The 22,757-nt window shown below is 37.7% G+C and overlaps 1 protein-coding gene across 3 annotated transcripts; it reads left to right on the top strand.

The window, feature by feature from the left end:
• Positions 1-1,332: 1,332 nt before the first annotated feature.
• On the top strand, positions 1,333-21,453 carry LOC143889620 (ran guanine nucleotide release factor, putative (Mog1/PsbP/DUF1795-like photosystem II reaction center PsbP family protein)). Of its 3 annotated transcripts, XM_077393894.1 has the most exons (9): positions 1,333-1,456; positions 3,016-3,098; positions 3,189-3,224; positions 3,312-3,449; positions 8,055-8,141; positions 13,232-13,279; positions 13,351-13,427; positions 20,280-20,342; positions 21,109-21,224. In XM_077393894.1, exons 1-8 carry the CDS (start codon positions 1,348-1,350, stop codon positions 20,314-20,316), a joined length of 615 nt encoding a protein of 204 aa, XP_077250009.1. In that variant the 5' UTR covers positions 1,333-1,347; the 3' UTR covers positions 20,317-20,342; positions 21,109-21,224. The 3 variants fall into 3 exon arrangements, with proteins under 3 accessions (XP_077250009.1, XP_077250007.1, XP_077250008.1); XM_077393892.1 differs by lacking the exon at positions 20,280-20,342 and having other exon boundaries at positions 21,109-21,453; XM_077393893.1 differs by lacking the exons at positions 1,333-1,456; positions 20,280-20,342 and adding an exon at positions 2,789-2,920 and having other exon boundaries at positions 21,109-21,453.
• The last annotated feature ends 1,304 nt before the right edge of the window (positions 21,454-22,757 follow it).

The following is a 22,757-nucleotide window of genomic DNA, read 5'->3' as shown; positions in this document are numbered from 1 at the left end:
AACTTTACCTAAATTGAGCATGGGCGTCCAACTTTACCTAACTGAGTTTAAAGGAGATTTCTTTCCCATAAGAAAGAGATATTTTTCTGGAAAGAGATGGATACCCTAAACGTAGTAGATTTTTTTTTCAATTTAATCACATATTTTTGGATCCTAAATCCTAATGTTTACCCATCCTTCTCACCCCCAACTTTCATAAAGCAGTAAAAATCTGTAAATCATATTTGCAACTCTATTTAACCATTCATACAAAAGAGTTAGAAATTGTTAAAAGAAAAAGGTTACCGATTGAATAGATGAGTGGTATTAGTATACGATTGTTTTCGAATTAACCATTCAATTTGTAATTTCTATGTAGTAAGAAATTGGAAATACCAAGCTAGACTGCCACAAGCAAAGTTGTTTATTGAGAAATAAATAGTCTGAAATACAGAGCATCTAGACATGCCTTAGAAGTAGGAATCCGCAATCACCATCGACTGAATGTTGGAATTGATTAAGATTTATGAACCCGATGAATATATGGATGTAACATGTTTCGATCACTAAGAGATAAAATTTTGGAAAGAAAACACAGCAAGACAACACATATGAAGAAAAAACCAACTGAAGTAACAAACAAAGAATGAAATGCGTCCAATATCTTTACTTGGTAAGTATGGCATTTATCAAAAGATGGGGCGGTTTTTGCAATAAAGAAAATAGATGTTGGAGAGAAGTTCTTTCCTAAGATTTTTTTTAAATCCCTATAGATATAATCTCTGTAGATCCATAATGCATTCCTTCAGCACAGATGCATGCACACCCCACTACATAAGCATATACATACCAATATGCAAGAACAGCCTTGTAAAGGTTTTCTTTATAACAATTAAATATACACACCAAATAAGAGAAATAAAAAGGGATGGGGGTGCAGTCTTTTCTAAGGAAATACAGACAGTACAATAGTACATCAGATGCTACTCCACATTGTAAAGATATGTTGTTAAACACATAAATCAAAAGTAGGAAAAAATAGGTGAATGGAAACAGGAAAAAGTAGTATAAATAGATAATTGTAGGTTCACATGATCATGTTGAATGCATGGGTATTTTCCATTTCTGTTTTCATGGCAGCCTAAGCATGAAAAGGGAAAAGAAAAAGGAAGACATATGAGGCTATGAGGCTAGTAGTATTGAGTTTAACTTAGGTGTGAAAATGTGGTGAATACTACCCTGTGGACACCTTAATGGAGACGTGCATCTTTTGTTTGGAACAAAATAGTTCAATTTCTTATCATCCTATTCATTTCTAAAAGCAAGGATTCGTATCCCTCTTCACGTAACCTGCACCGCGTGCTGTTCATGCACCACATCTCTTCTCCCACGTATTCTCAGGAAACCCTGAGTATTTATCAAACCATTTATTCTTCCATTTCCACCGACCTTCTTCCTCTTCAGACTTCATATACTGGTATGTTTTTTTTTGTTTTTTTAGAACTCTAGATTCCTTTTATTTGTTTATGTTGCTTCTTTTCAGAGCTTTAAATTGATTGCATCCTACTTTGTTTCCCCTTTTCAGAGCTTTTGATTCTAGGGTTTCCTTCTTGATTACCCTTAGGCCCTGTTTGTTAGGGTTTCTAACTATGCATCATCTGGGTGTATTTCTGGATTCTAGGGTTTGGGTGGTAACTGGTTTTTGGGAACAATGATTTGGAATTACCCCCAAAGCTGTTCTTCTTATTTTATCCAAACCATCACTCTATAGAGACTGAACTTCAACAGCTCATCTTGATCTACCCATTATGCAAGGGTGCTTGTGTAGAGAAGGGATGCTTGTGTACATAGCTTGTAGGTGTTGGCATGTGATGTAATTGTTTGAAACATTGAGTGGCATTTTGTAGTGAGGGTAGGGATGTAATTTGAGTACATTTGAGGGGTCTTTGTAGTGAGACCACAGGGTGACAAGTGGCAGCCATCTAGCAAACTTTTCTGGATTTTTTTTTCTTTCTTTACTGTTTGAATCACATCCAAACTTTTCTCGAATTATTTTTTCCACGGTTTGGTTCACACTCAAAACTTTCCTAATTGCCCAAATTCAGCTTGCCTTTTCTTCTTTCTTTCTTTCTTGGACCAATTACCAATGGGGGACAAACATTAGGCAGAATTATCAACTGGACCCAGGCTTTTCAGAAATTCCCAATGGGGGACAAAATCTGTCTTTTCAGTAAAAGCTGGACGAAAATACCCTTTGGCATATAAAACACGTTTTGACTTTGGAAGGGGGTTTTCAAGTCTCTACGATTGGAGTTATTAGGTATCAAAATGGGGTTTTCAAGTCTCTACGATTGGGGTTATTGGTAACCCCATTTTGATACTTGATAACCCCAATCCTAGAGATTTGAAAACCCCATTCCAAAACTCCAATACCCTCGGCCAATTTTCAAGGACTTGATAAGCCCATTTAGAAATTGGTAACCCCATTTTTTATACTAGATAACCCCATTCCTAAAGACTTGAAAACCCTCTTCCAAAACTCCAAAACTCTCGGTTAATTTTCAGGGACTTGAAAACCCCGTTCTGAAATTGGTAACCCCATTTTGATACCTAATAGCACCAATTGTAGAGACTTGAAAACCCCCTTCCAAAGTCAAAACGTGTTTTATATGCCAAAGGGTATTTTCGTCCAGCTTTTACTGAAAAGACAGATTTTGTCCCCCATTGGTAATTTCTGAAAAGCCTGGGTCCAGTTGATCATTCTGCGTAATGTTTGTCCCCCATTGGTAATTTTCCCTCCTTTCTTTTATATCAGCGTGGAGAATACGCAGTAGCCGTACTTTTGAACTGAAGATTAGGGTTTTATCCAAAGTTTAAAACTTCCTCACGAACCTTCTTCAACTTTCTCTCCCTTTCATGAGATTAGGGTTTGGCAAACGAGGTGATTTTAACAAAAAAAATTTACATTAAAACATGCTTCTGCAAAACTTAAATCAATATAGGTTGAGATTCGAACACATCTAGTATTGTCTGTAGGTGCTAATATGCCTGGAGACGACTGCTTTGAGCGCCCTTTGTTTGGTGGTGCTATATCCACTACCTTCCCTCTTAGGTTTCAGGTTAGATGTTCTATTCTGGGTCACGATTAAATTCCAAAATCTTATAAAAATGAGGATGACTAATGGGTGGATTTTGTTTTAGAATTGTAGGATGTTAGCAACATACGTGAAGTTCCCGATCATCAGGTTGGATTTTATTTTTGCTTTAGTTGGTTGTATAATGGTAAGATTTATTTTTTAAGCTAACACATTTGTTTGGTTCAATTATCGAAGGAGGTTTTAGCTGACCCTGGCCGTGATGAGAGCCTGATTTTTGAGCTGTTAGAACTGAAGCGTGATATTGAAGATGATCGAAGTGCGGTCTGGTTCCTTCAAGACCTTGCCACTGAACAAAATGCAGAAGGAAGCATGGTAAATTCATGCATAAATCTGATGTTTTTGTCGTTTTATCATAATATCGCGATAAAATCACGATAGTAAAAAAAATATCAGAGATATTTCTTACATAAGATGGTTTCTGTGTATGTACTTATTCTAGCTTTTCCAAAAGTTTCATCTTAAAATTTCAACATTTGCATATGTTTCCATGTTTCCGTGATTCTACAAGAGTTCATTGAAATTTCCACCGAATCCAAAATGTTTCAATTTCCGTGCCGACTAAAACCAAAACTGAAACCGAAATTTAAAACCTTAGTTTGCACTCTCAAAGGATCTCCATGAAAAGTATGTTATACTATAGTCATTGGCACTTAGAGGCAAGGTTTTAAATTTCGTTTTTGGTCACCGCAGAAACGAAAATGTTTTTTTTTTTTTTTTTTCCAGTTTTCAAAATTTCAGTGGAAATCCTGTAAAATCACTGACAAATATGGAAACCTAGAATTTTAAGATGAAACTCCACGAAATTATAGAATAAGCACAAATAGACACTTATAGGCCATCACATAAGACAACCATCCATACTGGTTTAACAACATCGAACACCTAGTGAGTGTGGCCATCAATGTTGAATTGAGAAAGAAACCTCGCTTTTCTCAATTCATTGAGAAAGGAATTCAGGTTTGAGATGTTTATCAATCACTTATAGCCCCCCTTCGAGGGCATTTTGGGAGATACAAAGCACTGTCGGTATTCGCTACCACGCATGTCGGATAATTTAGTATATACCACATTTCAAAAGTAATTCATATAAATATTTATACATAACACATACACTATATTTCACATGCAATTCTTATAAATATAATCATGCAACACTTACTGATATGCTATACCGCTATTAAAATTACGATTTTGGTTTCGGTATGCATTTCGGTGGGGATGGAAATGGAAACATTTTGTCCATTTCGTGTCTGTTTCAGTGAAAATTTATAGCATTGTGTGGAGGTAATTGGATATTGTGATGCATCCTCGAAGGGAACCCTAGATGATGAAAAATCAAGCACAGACTATGTTTGTTGGTGGTAACCTGATGACTTGGAGGAGCAACAAACAGTCAGTGGTGGCTTGTTTGTCAGCTGAGGCTGAGTATAGATCCATTACTCATGTACTAGTGAGTTAATGTGGCTTCATTCACTCCTCACGGTGACGAGAGTTGAGTTTTCTATCCCTTGGAACTTCATGTGATAATCATGCTACTATTCACGTTGCTTCTATCCAGTTTTTCATTAGAAACACATAGAAGTTGTCTGTCATTTCTTGGGATCAAGTGGCTTCCAAGATTATTGTTGTATCATTTGTTCATTCTACTTCTCAGTTAGTCTACATCTACACTATTTCGACATTTTTAGCTAGCTTTTATGATTTTTTGGCAAGCTTGGCATGTGTGATGTTTATGTACCGGCATGAGGGGGTGTAGAAGAAAATGAATGTATTCTTCCCCAGGATGTATGTACGGCATGTTTTCTTTTTTAGTGCTTTCAAGTCACTAAGTGACTTAACATAAGGATAGTGCCCCATTTGGATTTGCGCATACAAGAGAAATAGATTAATGGTTCGTGGGTTGGGTATTTCAACCTCATGAAAACCTTCCCAACATCTCTCTCTCTCTCTCTCTCTTACTTTCTCTTCTTCTTCTTCTTGTTTCCTTCATCTCGTCCTCTATTCTTAATCACATACATATTATAGACTAACTTATCACAAAGATTACACCCATAGCATCATTGGAGAAGAACTCCAACTCCCAAGAAAAGGGTTTTCAACCATAATGGACCTTCTCAATAATCTCACCTTGTTGGCAATAGAATCAGCACAACTCTTTCTTTCACGGATAGTGCCCCCTTTGGTTTTGCACAGACAAGAGAAATAGATAAATGGTTCGTTGGTTGGGTATTTCAGCCTCACGAACACCTTGCTCAACATCACGATCCATCTCTCTCCCCCCTTTCTTTCTCTTTCTCTTTCTCTTTTTCCTCTTCATATTTCCTCTATCTCATCCTCTATTCTCGCTTCTTCTGATTTTTTTTGTTAGTTTAGTTCATGTTCTAGATTAATAACACAAATCGCGAGCTCTGAATACGGGTGCAACTTGGGCCGTGCTCAAACCGAACCTGACACGTTCAACCTGATTTTGGCTCAGGTTGGGTTGGCATTTCCTCGGATTGGGATGGGTTATGGTTGGGAAAGGTCAACCCTGTTTAATTTTGGGTTAGGTCAAGCTTGAGGCATTAGGTAACGTGACTAATTTTTTCTGTAATTTTCAAAATCTTAGGTTTTTTATTTTTGCATGTTTTTGTTTTTGCTCTGGGCCAACCTGAACTCGACTCAACCTGACCTGATTTGGAAAAGAAGATGGGTTAGACGGGTCAAGTTTGGGTTGAGAGATTCAAAGGCGGGTTGGGTGAGGGTTGACCCTCCTTGACCCGAGGCTCAGGTTGGGTTGGGTTATGGTTGAGGGAATACTACCTCGTGCTGGACTAGGTTTGGGCCTCGACCCAATCCAACCTGCCCGAGTTGCACCCCTAGCTCTGAAGCATTGAGTGAACAATATTGTACTTGGGGTTTTGTTATAGTGTTTAGTTTTTGTATTGTTTTTATCAGTAGTTTCAGTATTGTAATTGAATTTTATTTCCATTGAAATGTAGAATTGTAGATTACCTAATGTTATTTCAACTTCCAAGATGTGGACAGTTTTTTCCCTCTTGTGGAAGGGTCACTGTTGAATTTATTAAATATGGATAATATAGCTCCTAACAACCTTTTTGAATTTAAAGGCAAGTGCCATATGCTCCCTTCCATTTAACACAATAAATGGTGTCTTTCATGAATCTACTTGCTATGTTGAATGTAATGGGAAATTTTCAATCAGAAAGATGCAATAACTAATTACTTTGCATATCATGTGCTCTGAAGTGTTGAGTAAACTATATTGGCAACTGGGTTTTGATACCTTATTTTTACATATGATTTAGCCGACACTTTGAATTTATTGCTGATCGTGTCGAGCCGACAGTGACATGCATGTCGACACTTGTCATCACTACTTTCCACTCTTGTAAATGTACCGCTAGAAGTGTCAGACTTAATGTAGGCGCATCGACATGTTTTTGTAACTTATAAAGTGTGATATTCTGTTTTATTATCTAATATTGTGTTTACCTCCTTTTTTTTTTATCTACTTTTAGTTTATTTGAAACTCTTTTTAGCTATTCTTTAACTAATACTTGATGTTATCTCTCCTCTCCTAAACCTAAAACCCTAGACATACTCTTATTCCAATATTATATTCAATGTATCCTATTGGATTCTCTTTCTCGCTGCATACTGGAGAGTATAGAGAACCAGTGTAGATTGATGAATGCACATTATTTGATTATCTCATGTTAGTTTTAAATTATAGGTGCTTAATCCTAAGATTTATTAATTTGTTAAATGAACACCGTATTTATATTGTTGTAAATTATGATAGTAATCAGTAATTTTTTTGTAATTTTTTTTATCTATGCGTATAGGTATGTCCCAGTTTCTATACTTTTAGGGTTGCTGTGTCAAACACCTCTTATCCGTGTCGACTCTCGACACACAAATCCGTGTCCACAAATCATAATATGTGCCAGGCTTGCAGCATACAATGTTTATTTTTTTGTATTATTTCTCAGGTGTTTCAATGTTGTAATTGATGTTTCTCTATAGTAACATAGATCACCTGATGTTCCAAGATATGGACAGGTTTTCTTCCTATGATTTAGCCGACACTTTGAATTTATTACTGACACACGTGTCTGCCGTGTCCGACACGACGCACGTGTCCATACATGTCGACACTCCTTTGGACACTTTAAATGTATTACTGGGAGTGTTAAGAGTTAATGTGGGCGTGTGGACACATTTGTGTAATAATCGATAATTTTATTTGCATGTACATGTCACCATTTCAAGTTTTCTAGATGTTGCCATGTCAGACAACTCATATCTGGGTCGAAACTCGACACACGAATACATATCGTCAAATCACGATTATATATACTTTCTATTTTAGCCGTGGATTTGTGGACACGGACAAGAGTGTCGTGTGTCGACATCGACACAGAGTGTCGGACACGGCAAACCCCCAAATTTTAGAAACAGGGACACGGCTAAAATAGAAAGTATATATAATCGTGATTTGACAATATGGATTCGTGTGTCGAGTTTCGACCCAGATATGAGTTGTCTGACATGGCAACATCTGGAAAACTTGAAATGGTGACATGTACATACAAATAAAATTATTGATTATTACACAAATATGTGTCCACACACCCACATTAACTCTTAACACTCCTAGCAATACATTTGAAGTGTCCACGGGAGTGTCGACATGTGTGGACATGCGTGTCGTGTCGGAGACGGCAGGACACGTGTGTCAGCAATAAATTCGAAGTGTCGGCTAAATCATAGGTTTTTTCCTTTTGGAGATCATAAATTCATAAATGATGTGTTGTTGGCATTAGGCATTGGTGATGTTGAAGAAAATTGGTGCTTGCTCTTTTTTCCTTGGCTGTTCCATTGAAAGATTGATGGATTTTTATATCTTTTCAGGTGTTAGAGCACTCGGGTACTGCCGAGGAAGAGGGTTTGCAATACAGAGATATACCTGCAATTGTTACAACTGCAGTTGGTCAAATGGTAAGTTCTGGTTGTCACGCTGATGGTATGCCACGGCTTCGCATGTGTTATTTTGCTAGTTAAATTTGCTTCTTCGTATGCTATTTATCTTTTGAACTATTAATCGCTGCATATATTTATAGATTTATGTTGGTAGACATTTCATAATGCCAATTTGGTGGAGCCTGGCTGTTAGCTGTCATTTATGGTTTGGTCGTGTAATGATACTACAATTCAGCATGGATTCATTTATGTAAAAACATTCGAACTGTTGGAAAATTCCGAGTGAAAATATCTATTTGGACTTTCCCATACCTTGACATCTGCAAGAGAGGCAATGGATGCTCACTCAGATTGAGCTGACCATATAAAGTAGGTTCTGTTTCAAAAGGAGCATAGCAAGTAGCTCACTTTCTGAGACAACCTTTGACATCATTTCCATTTTAACTGGGAAAAAGTAGCATACTTTAGAGCGATGAGAAATAGTGGGGATGAGGTCCCACGCTGTTGAAGATTTTCAGAAAGATCCAAACTTAAATGGTAACAACTGAAAGAAGAATTTTCTTATAAAAAAGGATTTATACAAAGATCCAACCATGAATTGTAAAATGCCAACCACAACAACTGAGCTCCCTGACATTCGAGTAATCATTTGTCTTTTGATCCACCACAAACACTGATCTAGCAATTCCCTCAACCATGATTTAATAGAAAATTTCGTATTGGCTCATGCATTTGTATTTTGATCTAATCATTCAAAAAAAAAATTGTATTTTGATCTATAATTTCATATTCAGGACTGTCCCTTTCCTAGAATTTAAACTTGCAATAAAATCTAGTGGACACCATATGGACTTAACTGTGATGGATGAGGGGAGATAATTGCTAGAGGAAGACGAAGGAGACACAATTGCTCGTGGAAGATGAACTAGACCAAAGAGAAGATAATTTAGTCTCGTTTACAGTCGAAGTAACAGTTCACCAGGAAGCCATTCATCGTCTGAGGAAATGAACCCAGATTGGTCGATTAGATGATTGAAAAAGCAGGTCATATCAAAGACAATGAGGATTTGGGGGATTGGGCATGTGTTAGGTGCCAGTTATACAATTCAGATTCAGGGTTTATGCCTCAGACATGAGAAGAGATGGTCCACATCCAACTAGAAAATGTTCATCACTTTGCCAAAAAATTGTACATCTAGGATTCAGGTGATTCATTTTGTTTAAGACCTGGGAAAGAAATCTGGCAAAAATATTACCAGGTGGCCTTGCTATGGCCTAAAGGCACAAACTTGACTGGATCTGGTTCAGTTGCGATTCCCTACTCTACAATGGAGAGAAAATTATGCTTTGTGAGAAGATATTTCATGGGGATCATTGACCACAGTCTCTACCCCCTTGTACAAATTGGAGAAATTTAAAGGAGGAGATGGGATCTCTATGGAGGAGTGAATACCTTACCCGAGTAGCTCTGAAATTCTCTATGGAGGAGTGAATATCTTACCCGAGTATCTCTGAAATTCTGATGGAGCTTGTCAAAAAATGAGTTCGAGGCGATTTTGAATGGCCCATTTCCTCTCTACCTTCTTTAATGCTTAGATGTGTCTGACTTCTTCTCAGCACCATCCTCATTCTGGTTCACAGTTCTTGGTGTTACTCTACATGCATAGGATGAGGAGACTTCTAGTCTTATTGGACTAAGAATCAGGGAAATAGCAGGTTGAATAAATTATATTCTTTGGACATGCAAGCAAGAAGGATCTTGATCTTCGTTAAAGATGCTGACCTAAACACATACAAGTGCAGCTTATGGTCAAGGGTTGTGCCTTCTGGATTTTAGCTGTGAGAGATGAACACCCAGCCTCACCAATGATAATCCTACCAAATCCAGTAAATCTGGAGTCAGCAAATGTCTTGGAGTCGGTGCAAGTCAACTCGGTGAGGGGGTATAGGGACAAACTCCTGTTTGGACATTCTCGATCATTGATGTGGAAAGATCTCCAGCTGTCGATCAACCCACCTTCCTGCTTGTTTCAAACTACTGTGACGAACTGGCTAAGGGGAGTTCAAAATTCAAAATACCATACCTCAAACATGAGATTAACACCTAGCCTTGCCAAAGATCATCCTCCCAAATTTGGTAAATCTCATGTCGGCAAATGTGTTGGAGTTGGTGCAAGTCAACTCGGTGAGGGGAGTATAGGGACAAACTCATGTTTGGGCATTCTCGATCATTGATGGGGAAAGATCTCCAACCGTCAATCAGCCCACCTTCCTGCTTGTTTCAAACTAGTGAGCAACTGTCTAAGGGTAGTTCAAAATTCAAAATACCATATCTCAAACATGCAGGAAGGTGGCGGAAGACCAGGCACATGGCATATTTGGAAATACAATCTCAACCGTTAGTTTAATGATAGAAAGACTCGATTTGGGGGGATTGCTCTATAATGATAGTGCTCACCCTTTGGTATAACGGGTCAAAAATCCAATTTCCATAAATCCAGAGTCTTTGGTATTCATCTTGAAGAAGGTTTAATCGAAGGACTAGCTGGCATCTTGGCTTGCAAACAGAATTACCTACCTACTTCTTACCTTGGTCTCTCTCTTGGGGTTGGTAGAGCTAAAATATTCCAATGGGACCACATTGTGGAAAGGCTGAGGTGCATGCAGCGTATCAAGGGTTAGAGCTTGTCATGAGAAATCACATTGTAGAAGTAGTGGTAGAAGGAGACTCATCTAATGTTATCCGTTGGCTAAAAGGATCTCAAAAGCCCCCTTGGAGATTTGATAGATTGTTTGATGAAATATTTGATTGGATGAGGTCCTTGGAGGTTGAGTTTCTTCATGTTCGGCGTTCGGCGAATCAGGTGGCTGACAAGTTAGCTAGAGATGGTGTTTCCAAGGAACTCTAGCTCTTTTTGATTCACTTCCACCGTGGTTATTCTCTTGTTCTTTATGTTACATCGTTGTGTTCTCTTTCTTTTGCTTGTATTTTGACCATCTCAGTCCTCTTTCTTAATAAAATTGGCTACCATGTTTCAAAAACAAAATTATAGTGCTCACTCTTTGATGTTCTGGTTTTTGGATCACATATGCAAGTAAATTGCATTCCTTGATTAGGAGAAATATTTGACAGACATCTTCCAGAATTGAGCAGCAAGATACACTGGAAGCAAGATGCGAGTTTATAGATTTGGCAATCTAACTGAGTTTTAACAAATGGATTATTAATTTTGAAAATATTTTACAATAAGTCATTTTCATAAGGATTGGAGTTAACAATTTCTTGTGAAAACGAATTTGCAATCAGTGTTGTGACGTTGAGAATGGCTCTAGGGCCAAGAATGATCTCTGCGAAGGTCTACAAACTCTAGAAAAGGTTCATGGTTGGGTTGCAAGGTTGAAAGGTGTTACGCACCAACCTTCCCCTATTATTAGTCAGTATCTACTAATGATTTGGAGAGTTTTTATTAAGAACTCTTGATCAACAACAACTATGCAATCTTATTACTCCAAAACAGGAAATGAAAATATAGAATTCACATTGAAAGGGAAAGAATATCAGAATACATAGCTTATACGACCTTGAGGAAAGAATATCAGAATATCAAAATATAGGAATCTACTTTGAGAAAAGTTGCAACCCTTGGAAACAGCCATACGACCTCTGGGTAGAGTAGTACAACCTTCCTGGGATACAATTTTAACTCATAAAACTACTGTTTCTAAACGCGAATGCGGGGCAAAACAGGGCAAAACACAGACAAAGGAAATCCTAGTGGACTCGTCATGATTCGGTCGAGTACTTGGTTGACGCAGCTGCATACTTTGTTGATGCGGTCATAACTCAGGAGAGTCAAAGGTGTTTTGATTGACTTTATAGGGCAGAAGTAGACTTGGACTATAACAAGGCCAAGGTAAAAGGGAATCAACATGTGGGAGTTTTGAAACTATGCATAAAACTGTCTACATGCCAGAACCAAAATTCTGAATTTTTAAGAATTCTATTTTTAGCATGCAAACACGAATTCAGTGAATTATATCATTCCTACAGCATTTAAAATGTAACTAGAATTATGAATCTGTACTGTCAATGATGAATTACAATTTTAACTCATACAACTGTCAAGATGCATTCATTCAAAAAAAAAAAAAAAAAAAAAAAACTGTCAAGATGCAGGTTGTGAACTACAAAAGCATGATTAAATCAAAATGACTAAATTCCGAATCAAAATGAAGCTAAAGTCCCATAAATCCTCAGGTTTGGAAGAGGATTTGCGTATTAAGCTAATTTGAGATCTGGAAGACATGAAATCTTAAGATTGAGATTATCTTCAATGAATTCACATTGAAATTCAGATAATTCATGGTTTGAGTTCTGAATTTCAACCAAATATGATTCAGGACAAAACCTGAACTTCAATATGATCTTGTTGGCCATATTCGAAGTTCCATTGGAGAGGGGGAGAGAGAAGGAGAAGAAAGAGAAGAGAGAAGAATGGCTCTCCCTCTCATAAAGTGTATTATATATGTGTGAGTAGGGTGTCCAAAATTCAGATAATTCGTGGGAACCGCAAAGGGGAATATATTTACGAGACACACCAAATAAAGTAAGAGATATATCAACAAATCCAAAATTCCTTTTTGGCCCTATCAAACCAATACTTTCTCTAGGGCCTAGGCTTCTAGAATCTCTAGTCTTAAAATAATAAACCAATATGCATCCCCTATGTTTCCTAGGTATAAGTTATAACAAAATAATGCATTGACACGAATTCACGTAGATTTCATGGACGAAATAATGCACTGACAAGGATCCAATAGACACCTTGATCGGAAAGTGTTACTGACTATGAACAATGAGCATGGGGGGTGGTATTTAGTTCTAATCGATTCGACATTATATATCTATAAACAGTAGGTATAGTTTTGGCCTATATGTTGAATGAAAAGTTTTTCTTTTTCAAAATTTTGAGTCAGATTGTTAAGGTGATACCCTGAGCATATGTTGATAGATACTTTGATGTTTCATATTACCATTTTGCCTGCCTTATTTCTTTACATGTCTGTCATGCATATTGACAATCTATCATTTTCTCTTATATGGATAGGCTGTCTCGAAGGAGAGGCAAGGTAGGGAGGCACAAAATACTATAAGGGTAAGTCCAGTTCTTGATTATCCCCTTGTTTCAGAATTGTTAGGACATCCACCTAAGTTGTTGTTGGGCAGGTATATCTGGCAAATTTGCGCCTTAAGGAAGTTGCTACTGATGTGCTAATCACTGCATATGAGCCGGTTTTTATAAAGTAAGTATCAAGAATATTGTGTATCTATAAACCAAGTGGCAATATTCCCGTATTGTGGATTTTTTTATACTTGAATGCCTTCTATTGGCATTTACAGCAGGCACCATTCTTATGCTACTTGTTGAGTAACATGTGTTAGGGTAGTTTGGACATTACTTGTAGTAGTTAGGGGTATTGTAGTCTTTGTACATTGGTTGCCCTAGTTGGGCCTTATATATACATAATTTTACACAGGAGTTCCTTAGTGGAGACTGGACACTCTCCATCCTTCACTCCTCTTCTTCTTCCTCTCTTTCTAACCCTAATCTCATTTCTGACATGGTATCATAGTAAAGGTCCTGAGTTCAAACCTCGTGGATAGCAAAAATTCACATGGCCAAATCCAAAAGAGGAGCCACATGTGCCACGTGTAGGCCAACCCTAAAAAGAGGAGCCACATGTGCCACGTAATCGGTAGTTTTCACATATTCAACTAGGGTGAGGAATAAGGTATGTGCAAAGGAAATAGGTTATGCAAGATGTAGGGATTTGATTTTATTGGCAGAGTAGATTTTGTAGTAGGGAATACGGGTGAAAAGGATAGGCAAAAATTAGGGTTTTGGATACTAAAATATGTGATTAGATTGGGAAAATATTCCTGCTAGTTTCAAAGTATGTTTGGAAGGGTGCAATTGTATGTTAGAAAATTGCAGATGTATGCTGGGAAGTTGGAAACATGCAGGCAAATATTTTGGCAAGATTAATGGACATGGGGTTTACTGTGAGTTGAGATCGGTAAAACAAGAAGAAAAATTTGGGTTTCGAGGTTTTAGGCAAGGAGAAGGAATAATTTCCAATTCCAGAGCAGATTGTTTTTGTGAAAGAAACTAAGAAATAGAAGAGAAATAATAGGAAAAAGATATAGATTGCAAGCCTTGAAGAAACAAGATACTATCTCAAGGCATCCACGAAGAGTTTTTCTTAGTATCTCACAAAAGAAAACTGCTAGAATCACACTAGCAATCCCTAGGCATCGCACCAAGGAGATCAATGCATCACACCCCGAAGAACAAACATCACATCACATCCAATTTCTGTAGATGCTTGAGGATACTTACATTAGTTCTTTGGGGACGAACTAAAGAGTGTGGATCTGGGAATCTTCTGGGGTATTCTCTGTTAAGTCTTTTTATAACAAGTTGGTTCCCTGTTCTTCATCCTTAATTGAAGCAAAGGTCTGGAAAATCCAAGCTCTTACAAGGGTGTGTGCTTTTAGTTGGGCGGCCCTTCATGGTTGTATCCAGACAGTTGATTTCCTTAGGGAGAGGAATATGATGATAGTTGACCATTGTGCCCTATGTATTGAGGCGGGGAAGTCGGTGGATCATATTTTTATTCATTGTAGAATTGCTAGGGAGGTTTGGGGTGGGCTACTTTTGAGATTTGGGATTCATTGGGTCGTTCCTTCTTCCATTCAAGAATTATTTGAAGCGTGGTTGCTGATCCCGTGGAGGAAAAAACGTAGGGTGCTATGGTCGTTGTCTTTTCTGGCCACGATGTGGGTTTTATGGAAAGAAAGGAATGATAGAGTTTTCGAAGGAGTAGCCAAATCATCCGATTTTCTTTTTATTAAAGTTCTAGCTGTAACGATTGCGTGGGTGAGATCCCTCCCTCTATTTTGCTTTGTCTCGGCTTTTGATCTTTGGGAGGGTTGGAGAGTGATTTGTAATAGCAAGGAGATGAGACCTCGGATTGTTCAACAATGGCAAGCTCCACCAGTTGGGTTTCTGAAATTAAACTTTGATGGTTTTAGTTTTGGAAATCCAGGACCTACGGGTATTGGAGGTGTGTTGAGGGATTCTTTGGGGGAGGCCATGTGGGGGCCCTATTGGAACGGCAGATTCCAATGAAGCTGAGGTAAGGGCAGTTCATCATGGCTTAATCATGTTGGATAAAGATAGATTGAACCAAACTATAGTGGAAGGAGACTCTCTTAATATTGTTAGGTGGCTTAAGGGATCCTTGGTTCATCCTTGGAGATTTGCTCGATTCTTTGACGAGATTAAGGACAGGTCTGAAGGTTCCTTTCTCAATTTTGCTCATGTGAGGAGATCAAATGGGATTGCTGATAAACTTGCTAAGGATGGAGTCAATAGGCAAAATCTAGATTTGTTTGATTTTTTGCCTCCTTGATGGCTATGTAGAGTTTGGGTGATTGGCTTGTATTTTCTTCTTTCTTTTTGTTTTGTTCTTGTACTTTGTGGGTGGATTTTCTCAATCTTTCCCTTTTCTTTAATGAAATCTATTACCATTAAAAAAAAAAGGACAAAATTTCAAATATTTATTAAAAGAAAAGTGCCTTGAGGCACATATATATTTTAGATAAGAATGAGAACTTGAAAGTTCTAAAACCATAAATAATACTTTCGGACTGAAATACCTTCTAGTGACTTAGAGACTCTCTCAGTTTCTTCCCATTTAAAACTTTCATAAATCAGGCCTATTTAAAACACTCCTAACTCAAAGAACTTAAGTGATTTGGATGGAAAAATTTCCACTACCCCTTATGACTTAACAAGACTTAAATAACAATTTCAAAACTAAATAAAATTCTTTTTAACATTAACAGTAGAGCCCATATTCTTAACTCCTTTACTCTCTATGGCATCTTGGATGGTCCCCCATCAATATGCGGTGAAAGAGATTGCTGATATCCTTAGGTGCCATAGACCAGAGTTGCCTAGCTCTTGTTTGGGACGTCCTACGCATTGGTAAGCTGCCCAAGAGTTTGTGCTTTGTGGAACCCTGTAATGGAAAGATTCGAGAAGAAACTTTTGACATGGAAAATAGGGATGCTATCTCTTGGAGGTAGTATCACTCTGATCAAATCTGCCCTTGCCAACCTCCATATTTATGTCACTATTTTATGGTCCATACAATGTGATTGATTGCATTAAGAGCCTTCAAAAGAAGTTCTTATGGAATGATAGGGAGGATGGTGGAAAATATCATCTAGTAGCACGGGACAGTCTACAGAGGGAGGAAGGATTGGGTGTTAGAAGGATGAGGGAGATGAATCGAGCGTTACTCAGTGAATGGTTATGGAGGATTGGTGAGGGAAACTTTCTATGGAGAGAAGTTATTGAAACAAATTATCAAGTGGGTAGAGGGTTGGCTACTACAAAAATGCTAGGGAGAGGAGATGTAGAGGTTTGGGCATTTGGGGAGGCAATTGATGGCATAACAGATAACTTTTCTTGTGGGATCAGATATTGATTTGGGGTGGGAGATAATAGTTCATTTTTAGGATGACATTTGGTGCAGCGAGATGTCTCCCAAATCAATTTTCATGTACCTTTTCAGTTTATCACCTGATAAAGATGTTTTGGCCATTACTCATACTCTCACAACAGAGTGTATGTGGTGTAGACTCCATTTAGAAGGATTTTTTTGGATTGGGAGGTCGAGGCGGTGGTTTTGCTAATGAAAAATTTAGAAAACTACTTAATTTGACAACAAGGTTATGGCAGGAAAATACGGATGCAGATTGCTAGGGAAAGACTACTATGGAGTTGTATCTTTTTTATGTTTGTATGCTATTGGGTAGAGCCAAAATTGATTGATTAATTCATCACAGCATGGCCAGTAAGGTCTTGGTCGGCTACAGGAAGACTGCTATAGAGTTAGTGCCTTATGACATTGTGGACTAGCTTGAAGGAGAGGAATGGAAAAAAACTCAAGGCAAAAGTCGGAAGTATGGACAGTGTTTCAACATGCGGCCAAAGCAAATCCTAGTTGACTCTGAAAATCCTTTCAAGAAGCTGGTGCTGAGGATTGGTGGAGTGGGCCTTAATGAATTGTGACTAAGCTGTTTAATAATACATAGACATTGATGATTCTAGAATGTGGAAATATTTATTATAGTACTGTTCCTAGAAGAATGAAAGTCCCCAGGTGTAAACCACCCCAACTTGCTTTGTAATGATGATTTTTGGCGATTCTAGTTGGAGAAATTCAGAGCCGATGGGTATTAGCAGAAGCATTAGATATGAGAATGCCAAGGTTAGACATACCTTCTCTGGTCCAGTGGGTGAAAAAGGATCCACATAGGCGGGGTTGATGGCCCCTAAGCATGGAGTTAAACTGCTCATCCCATTCCTTAGTGAAACAACATTTATTGAAGGTACTGAGTAAATGTCATTATATGCATCTGATCTGGTGATGCTTCTCCGTGGAGCGTCTTAGATTTATTTGAAAAAGTCTCGTACTGTTTAGAAGATTGTCAGGTCCATTTCGTTAATGTGCATAGAGAGGCTAATGTGGAGGCAGACTGGTTTGTAAGGGAAGCGGTGATTGGTTCATCTCTTATTCTTAGAGATTATATGATGTTGTAGTTTACAAGGCTGGGATAGTGTAGCACTTGTGTTTTACTGTTTTTAGCCTGATCATCTTGATCATATATTATATGTACCTCTGTTACTTTGTAAAAAAAAATCAACTAGATATCGTATTGTGTTGCTTGGTTCAACAAAGTATCCTAGACATTCTGTTTCAATTCTCATATTTTGTACATCCTTTTCTGCATCTGCTCCTTTTGCTTGTAATAACCAAGCTGTATGCATCATACAGCAGAGACCATATATTGTTTATGTTTAGGGGCAGAAATAATTGTCGAGAATAATAAACTTGTGATGAAACAAAGTTGGAATCAAGGAGACAGATTTTCACATGCATGCAAATCCCAACTTCAAGGTTGAATTCTTACTTGCTATATATATATATATATATATATATATATATATATATATATATATATATATGGTCTGAAATCTTAATAATTAGGGTTTAAGCTTTTCCTTATGTTTTTCCATTCTGTGATTTGAAATTAGGTGGCTGGCTCAAACAAAGAGGTACTTGGACATTAGGAACATAATGTTTTTATGATTTCCTACATTTTCATGGTTTGTGCCTTCTGTTTCTCCAGAAGTTGGCAAAGTAAAAATAAAAAGAAAGAAACAATGAAGTAAAATTCCGAAGAAGGTATGATACCAATATGGGCAATCCGATAGTTAAACAAGGTAAAAATGCCATATAATAAACCTTTGACTTCTCCGAAGTCATCTGTGATGCCCAGCCATGGATATTGAGAATTTGAGGTCCAGATAGTGATAACAGATAACAAAAAAACAACAACTGGTTTTAGTCTTAACTGTCCTGTCCACTAACTGCATTATTCGAAGTGACCATGTGCAGCTTTTAAGGACTAGTTGTCTTGCGTAAATAGATAAGCAAGATATGGGTAGAGAAGTATCCACCTGTATCAATATCACATATACTCTGCCGATATCACACCTTTATTACGCTTGCATGGATGCTAAGACCAATGCCTTACATTTCATGGAGTTTCTCAGGGTTGCCAGAAACGTTCCCTTAAACTGGGAATCATGCTTCCCGAGAGCGCGTTTTGGAAACGTGGAACGCTTCACTTCCCCAAAAAAGGGAAGCATGCTTCCTAAACGCGGAAAGCGGGTTTCCTAAATTTGGTATGCGTGTTTCCTGATTTATGGGAAGCGTGTTTCCTAATTTATGGGAAGCGCGATTCCCACTCTATGTGAAGCGTGTATCCCATTCCATGGGAAGCGCGCTTCCTATCAAATGGACGGTTAAGACTTGAAAAGTTTTCTACGCTTCTTTACTATTTTTATCGTCCGTTTACTTAAGATTTGCATGTAAATAAGGGAATACCCGCCATTTGAATCAATTAAAAATAGTTTCAAGACCCAAATCTAAAAAGATAAAAAGTCAACTTTCCAGTTCTAGTACAAAATTCGAAAAAACGGGTCTGGTCAAAATCTTAACTTCCAAACGATGAGGTGATTTTCCAATTTTTAAAATTCATAAATTCTACCATGTCCAAAGACTCCAAACATTACTAAATCCCAAAAGTTCGGTAAAACAAATCTCATAATTTGGTCTCTAAAATTTTTTCATTTTTTAGGCACTAGTCAATGCATCGGTCAACACACTACTCAACACAGGCATTTCAGTCGATAGTGATTTTGCTTTAGGCCCTATTCACTTGCGTTCCCGCCCCCGTGAAAGGAAAGGAAAGGACGCATATTTCCCCGAGAATTACGTTTTCTGCCGTTCACATGGTTTCTTCAGAAAACATAAATACCCAGGTGGAATATGAAAAGAATGATGTGGAAAATGTGCTTTCTCGCAAATACGGGAAATGGTTTCCGACCAAATATGCGAGATTTGCTTTCTTTTCTATCGAGGGAAACAGAGTCAGGGTTTCACAAACCACGCGAAGCGAAAAAAAAAAAACCCTAGCGTCGTCGTTACCATCTTCTCCGACGAGAAGGTCGGCTCCGTCATCCTCGATTCTTCATCAACGGCAAGGTAGCTCTCTCTCTCTCTCTCTCTCTCTCTCTCCGTCTCTCTCTCTCTCTCCATCTCTCTCTCTCTCTCTCTCTCAACAACTTCTTTCTGGTTTTTCTTGGAATATGGCTTCTGTAGGTGGGTGTTTTTTTGGATCCAAAGCCTTTTTTTTCTTGGAACATGGCTTCTTTCTGGTTTGAGGGTTTGAAAAAAATAAACCCACGATCCAAAACCCTTTTTTTCTTGGAACATGGCTTCTGTAAACATGGGTTTTTTTTTTTTTTTTGCAAAAAATAGTTTCAGAGAGGGTTTTTTCCCTGTTGGAAAAAAAGGGTTTTAGATCCAAAAAACCCTTTTTCCTGTTGCAAAAAAGGGTTTCCGAAAGGGTTTTTTTCTATTTCAAAAAAGGGTTTTATATCTATGGCTCGTGGTTTTTTTTCTTCATTTGTCTCCCTCCCTCTGATTTTTTCATTTTTTTGTATGTTTTAGGTCTCTGTCCCTCGTCTGCACTCCAAAGGTTGCTTGACCCGCGGATTCCGCTGAACAAACAAGGCATCTCTCTCTCTCAACTTGAAAATGTTCAATCTGTCTCTCTCTCTTTTTTCAAACTGATTTTTCAAATTTTCAAGTGAACATGCTCAGGAAACCATTTCTCTGGATTTCTCAGGTTTTCCTGCGCAAGTGAACAACTGCATGATTCCTTTTCCAGAACAGTTTCTTTTCCTTTCCTTTCTTTTCTGCCACGTCAGATTCTTTTCCTTTCCCGAGAAAACAAGTGAACGGACCCTTAAGTAAATGTTAGATCTCTTAATAAAAAGCGTTTTTTAATATTTTGTTCATATTATTATTTCTTATAGTTTTAAGTTTTTTTTAATTTTTTTTAAATTTTTTAAAAATTTTAACTATTAAAAAAATTCTCCTACACTTTCCAACTTCCTGAGAGCCTTCGCTTTCCGGTTTCGCTTCCCGCCCTGAGTTGAATAGAGCATCAGAAAAAAGTCGGAATGATCCTTGCAATTCCATTTCATAGCCATTCAATTCATAAGATAAATGAACTTCAAGACAATTGTGCCCATGAAACTAATGCCTTTACCAACATTTTGTTTATTTTCGTCTGTCTTACATGAATCATATCCTGGATGATTTTTTCTGAGTGATAATTTCTTGTTTGATTTTCTCTGAATTATGTGATTTGAATTGTAAATAATGGGTTTCTACCAACATTGATTAACCAATTCTTTCCTAGAATAAAATTCCCACAACTTTCTTCTGCTGAGCATTAACCGCAAAGTTCTAACCCTTTGTTTCCCAATTTCAGCCCTCTAAGTGTGAGTGCGCAGACAGTAGGAGCTGGTCCAGCCATGCCTGCCACACAATCTGGCTGTTTACCGATGGCAGAAGTCTTCAAAATTGCTGTGTCAAGCTTCAAGGTCCAAGACTGGAATGTTTTTGGTGCAGGAACTTGATGAAATATCAAAACATGGGTATGTACAAACATAATAATAAGACAGATACTATCTTCTAGAAATGTGGTACATTTCAATGTGAGATATATACAGTAGTATTGCTTATAGTATAAATTGTGTGTTTGGTATTTAATGTAATCAGTTACATTTAAAAAGAAAAAAGAAAAAAAAAGAAAAAACTAGATGTTAGTCTGAAATTGTATATGATTTATGTGAGGGAACTGTCTAGGAATATGATAAATTCATAGATGCCTGCAAAGTTTCATCAGAAACTATACTCAACTCAACTCAACTAAGCCTTTGTCCCAAACTAGTTGGGGTCGGCTAATGAATCATTTAGAAAATTTTCATGAAGAAGGTGAAAGGATCTACCTGGCTTAAATTGAATAAGTCTACTCCTTACACTAGTTGGCTTCATCTACATGGATCATTTTCTTCCATTCTATCCTATCCAAGGTCATGTTCTCTGTTATATTCATAGCCCTCAAGTCTTTCCTCACTGTGTCTACCCAAGTTGTTTTCGGTCTGCACCTACCTCTTTTTACTCCATCAACTTGGCACAAGTCACTTCTTCTCACTGCAGCATCCAAAGGCCTCCGTTGGATATGCCCAAACCATAAGCGGTGCTCTCTCTAATCTTCTCCTCAATTGGTGCCGCCCCCACCTTTTTACTGAAGTCTTCATTTTAAATTCAATCTAACCTTGTGTGGCTGCACATCCATCTAAGCATTCGCATCTCCGCTACACTCATCTTATGCACGTGTTGTTTCTTGGTGGCCCAACACTCCGAGCCGTACAGCGTGGCTGGCCTCACAACTGTCTTATAAAACTTTCCCTTCAACTTGGTAGGTATTTTACGATCGCACAGAACTCCTGAAGCATGCTTCCACTTCAACCAACCTGCTCTTATTCTGTGGTTAACATCCTCTACAATCTCTCATTCCTTACGTAGGATTGAACTTTCATAAGAAATTATTTTTCAAAATAAAAAAATTATCCAAATGTTTGGGCCATAGTTTAAAAAGTTTGGAACATTAGTTTGAAAAATTGGTTGATATGATAAGTAAGAATTAATTTTCTTGGAATGCTGTTCCAATGCAATGTAAATATTAATGCTTTGCTTGCTAACCAATCAACCGTTCTGGGTTTTGGAACAAGGAAGGACGGTTTTGGAACAATGAAGGACTGGATTCTTTTGTATAACATCTTAGTAAATTAATTCGAAGAGGTTTTAAACTCTCTATTGATGCCTAAAGTGTAGAATGATCTATTATGGTTTTAGCATTTATCAAAAATACATTTTAACCCTGACCTTTGATTTCAACTAAAAATTCTTAAAACTTACTTTGACCTATGATTTAGCCGACACTTTGAATTTACTGTTGACACGTGTCACACGACTGTCGACACAGACCGACACATATAGAACACTTCTATACGATACTACTAGTAGTGTCAGACCTGATGCGGACACGTCGACATGTTTTTGAACTATGTCAAA

This window comes from Tasmannia lanceolata, unplaced genomic scaffold (assembly GCF_043159265.1).
Source record: "Tasmannia lanceolata isolate RefF3 unplaced genomic scaffold, GAP_Taslan_0.1 ptg000013l, whole genome shotgun sequence".
Classification (NCBI taxonomy): domain Eukaryota; kingdom Viridiplantae; phylum Streptophyta; class Magnoliopsida; order Canellales; family Winteraceae; genus Tasmannia; species Tasmannia lanceolata.
This window is presented reverse-complemented; position numbering and strand designations above follow the sequence as displayed.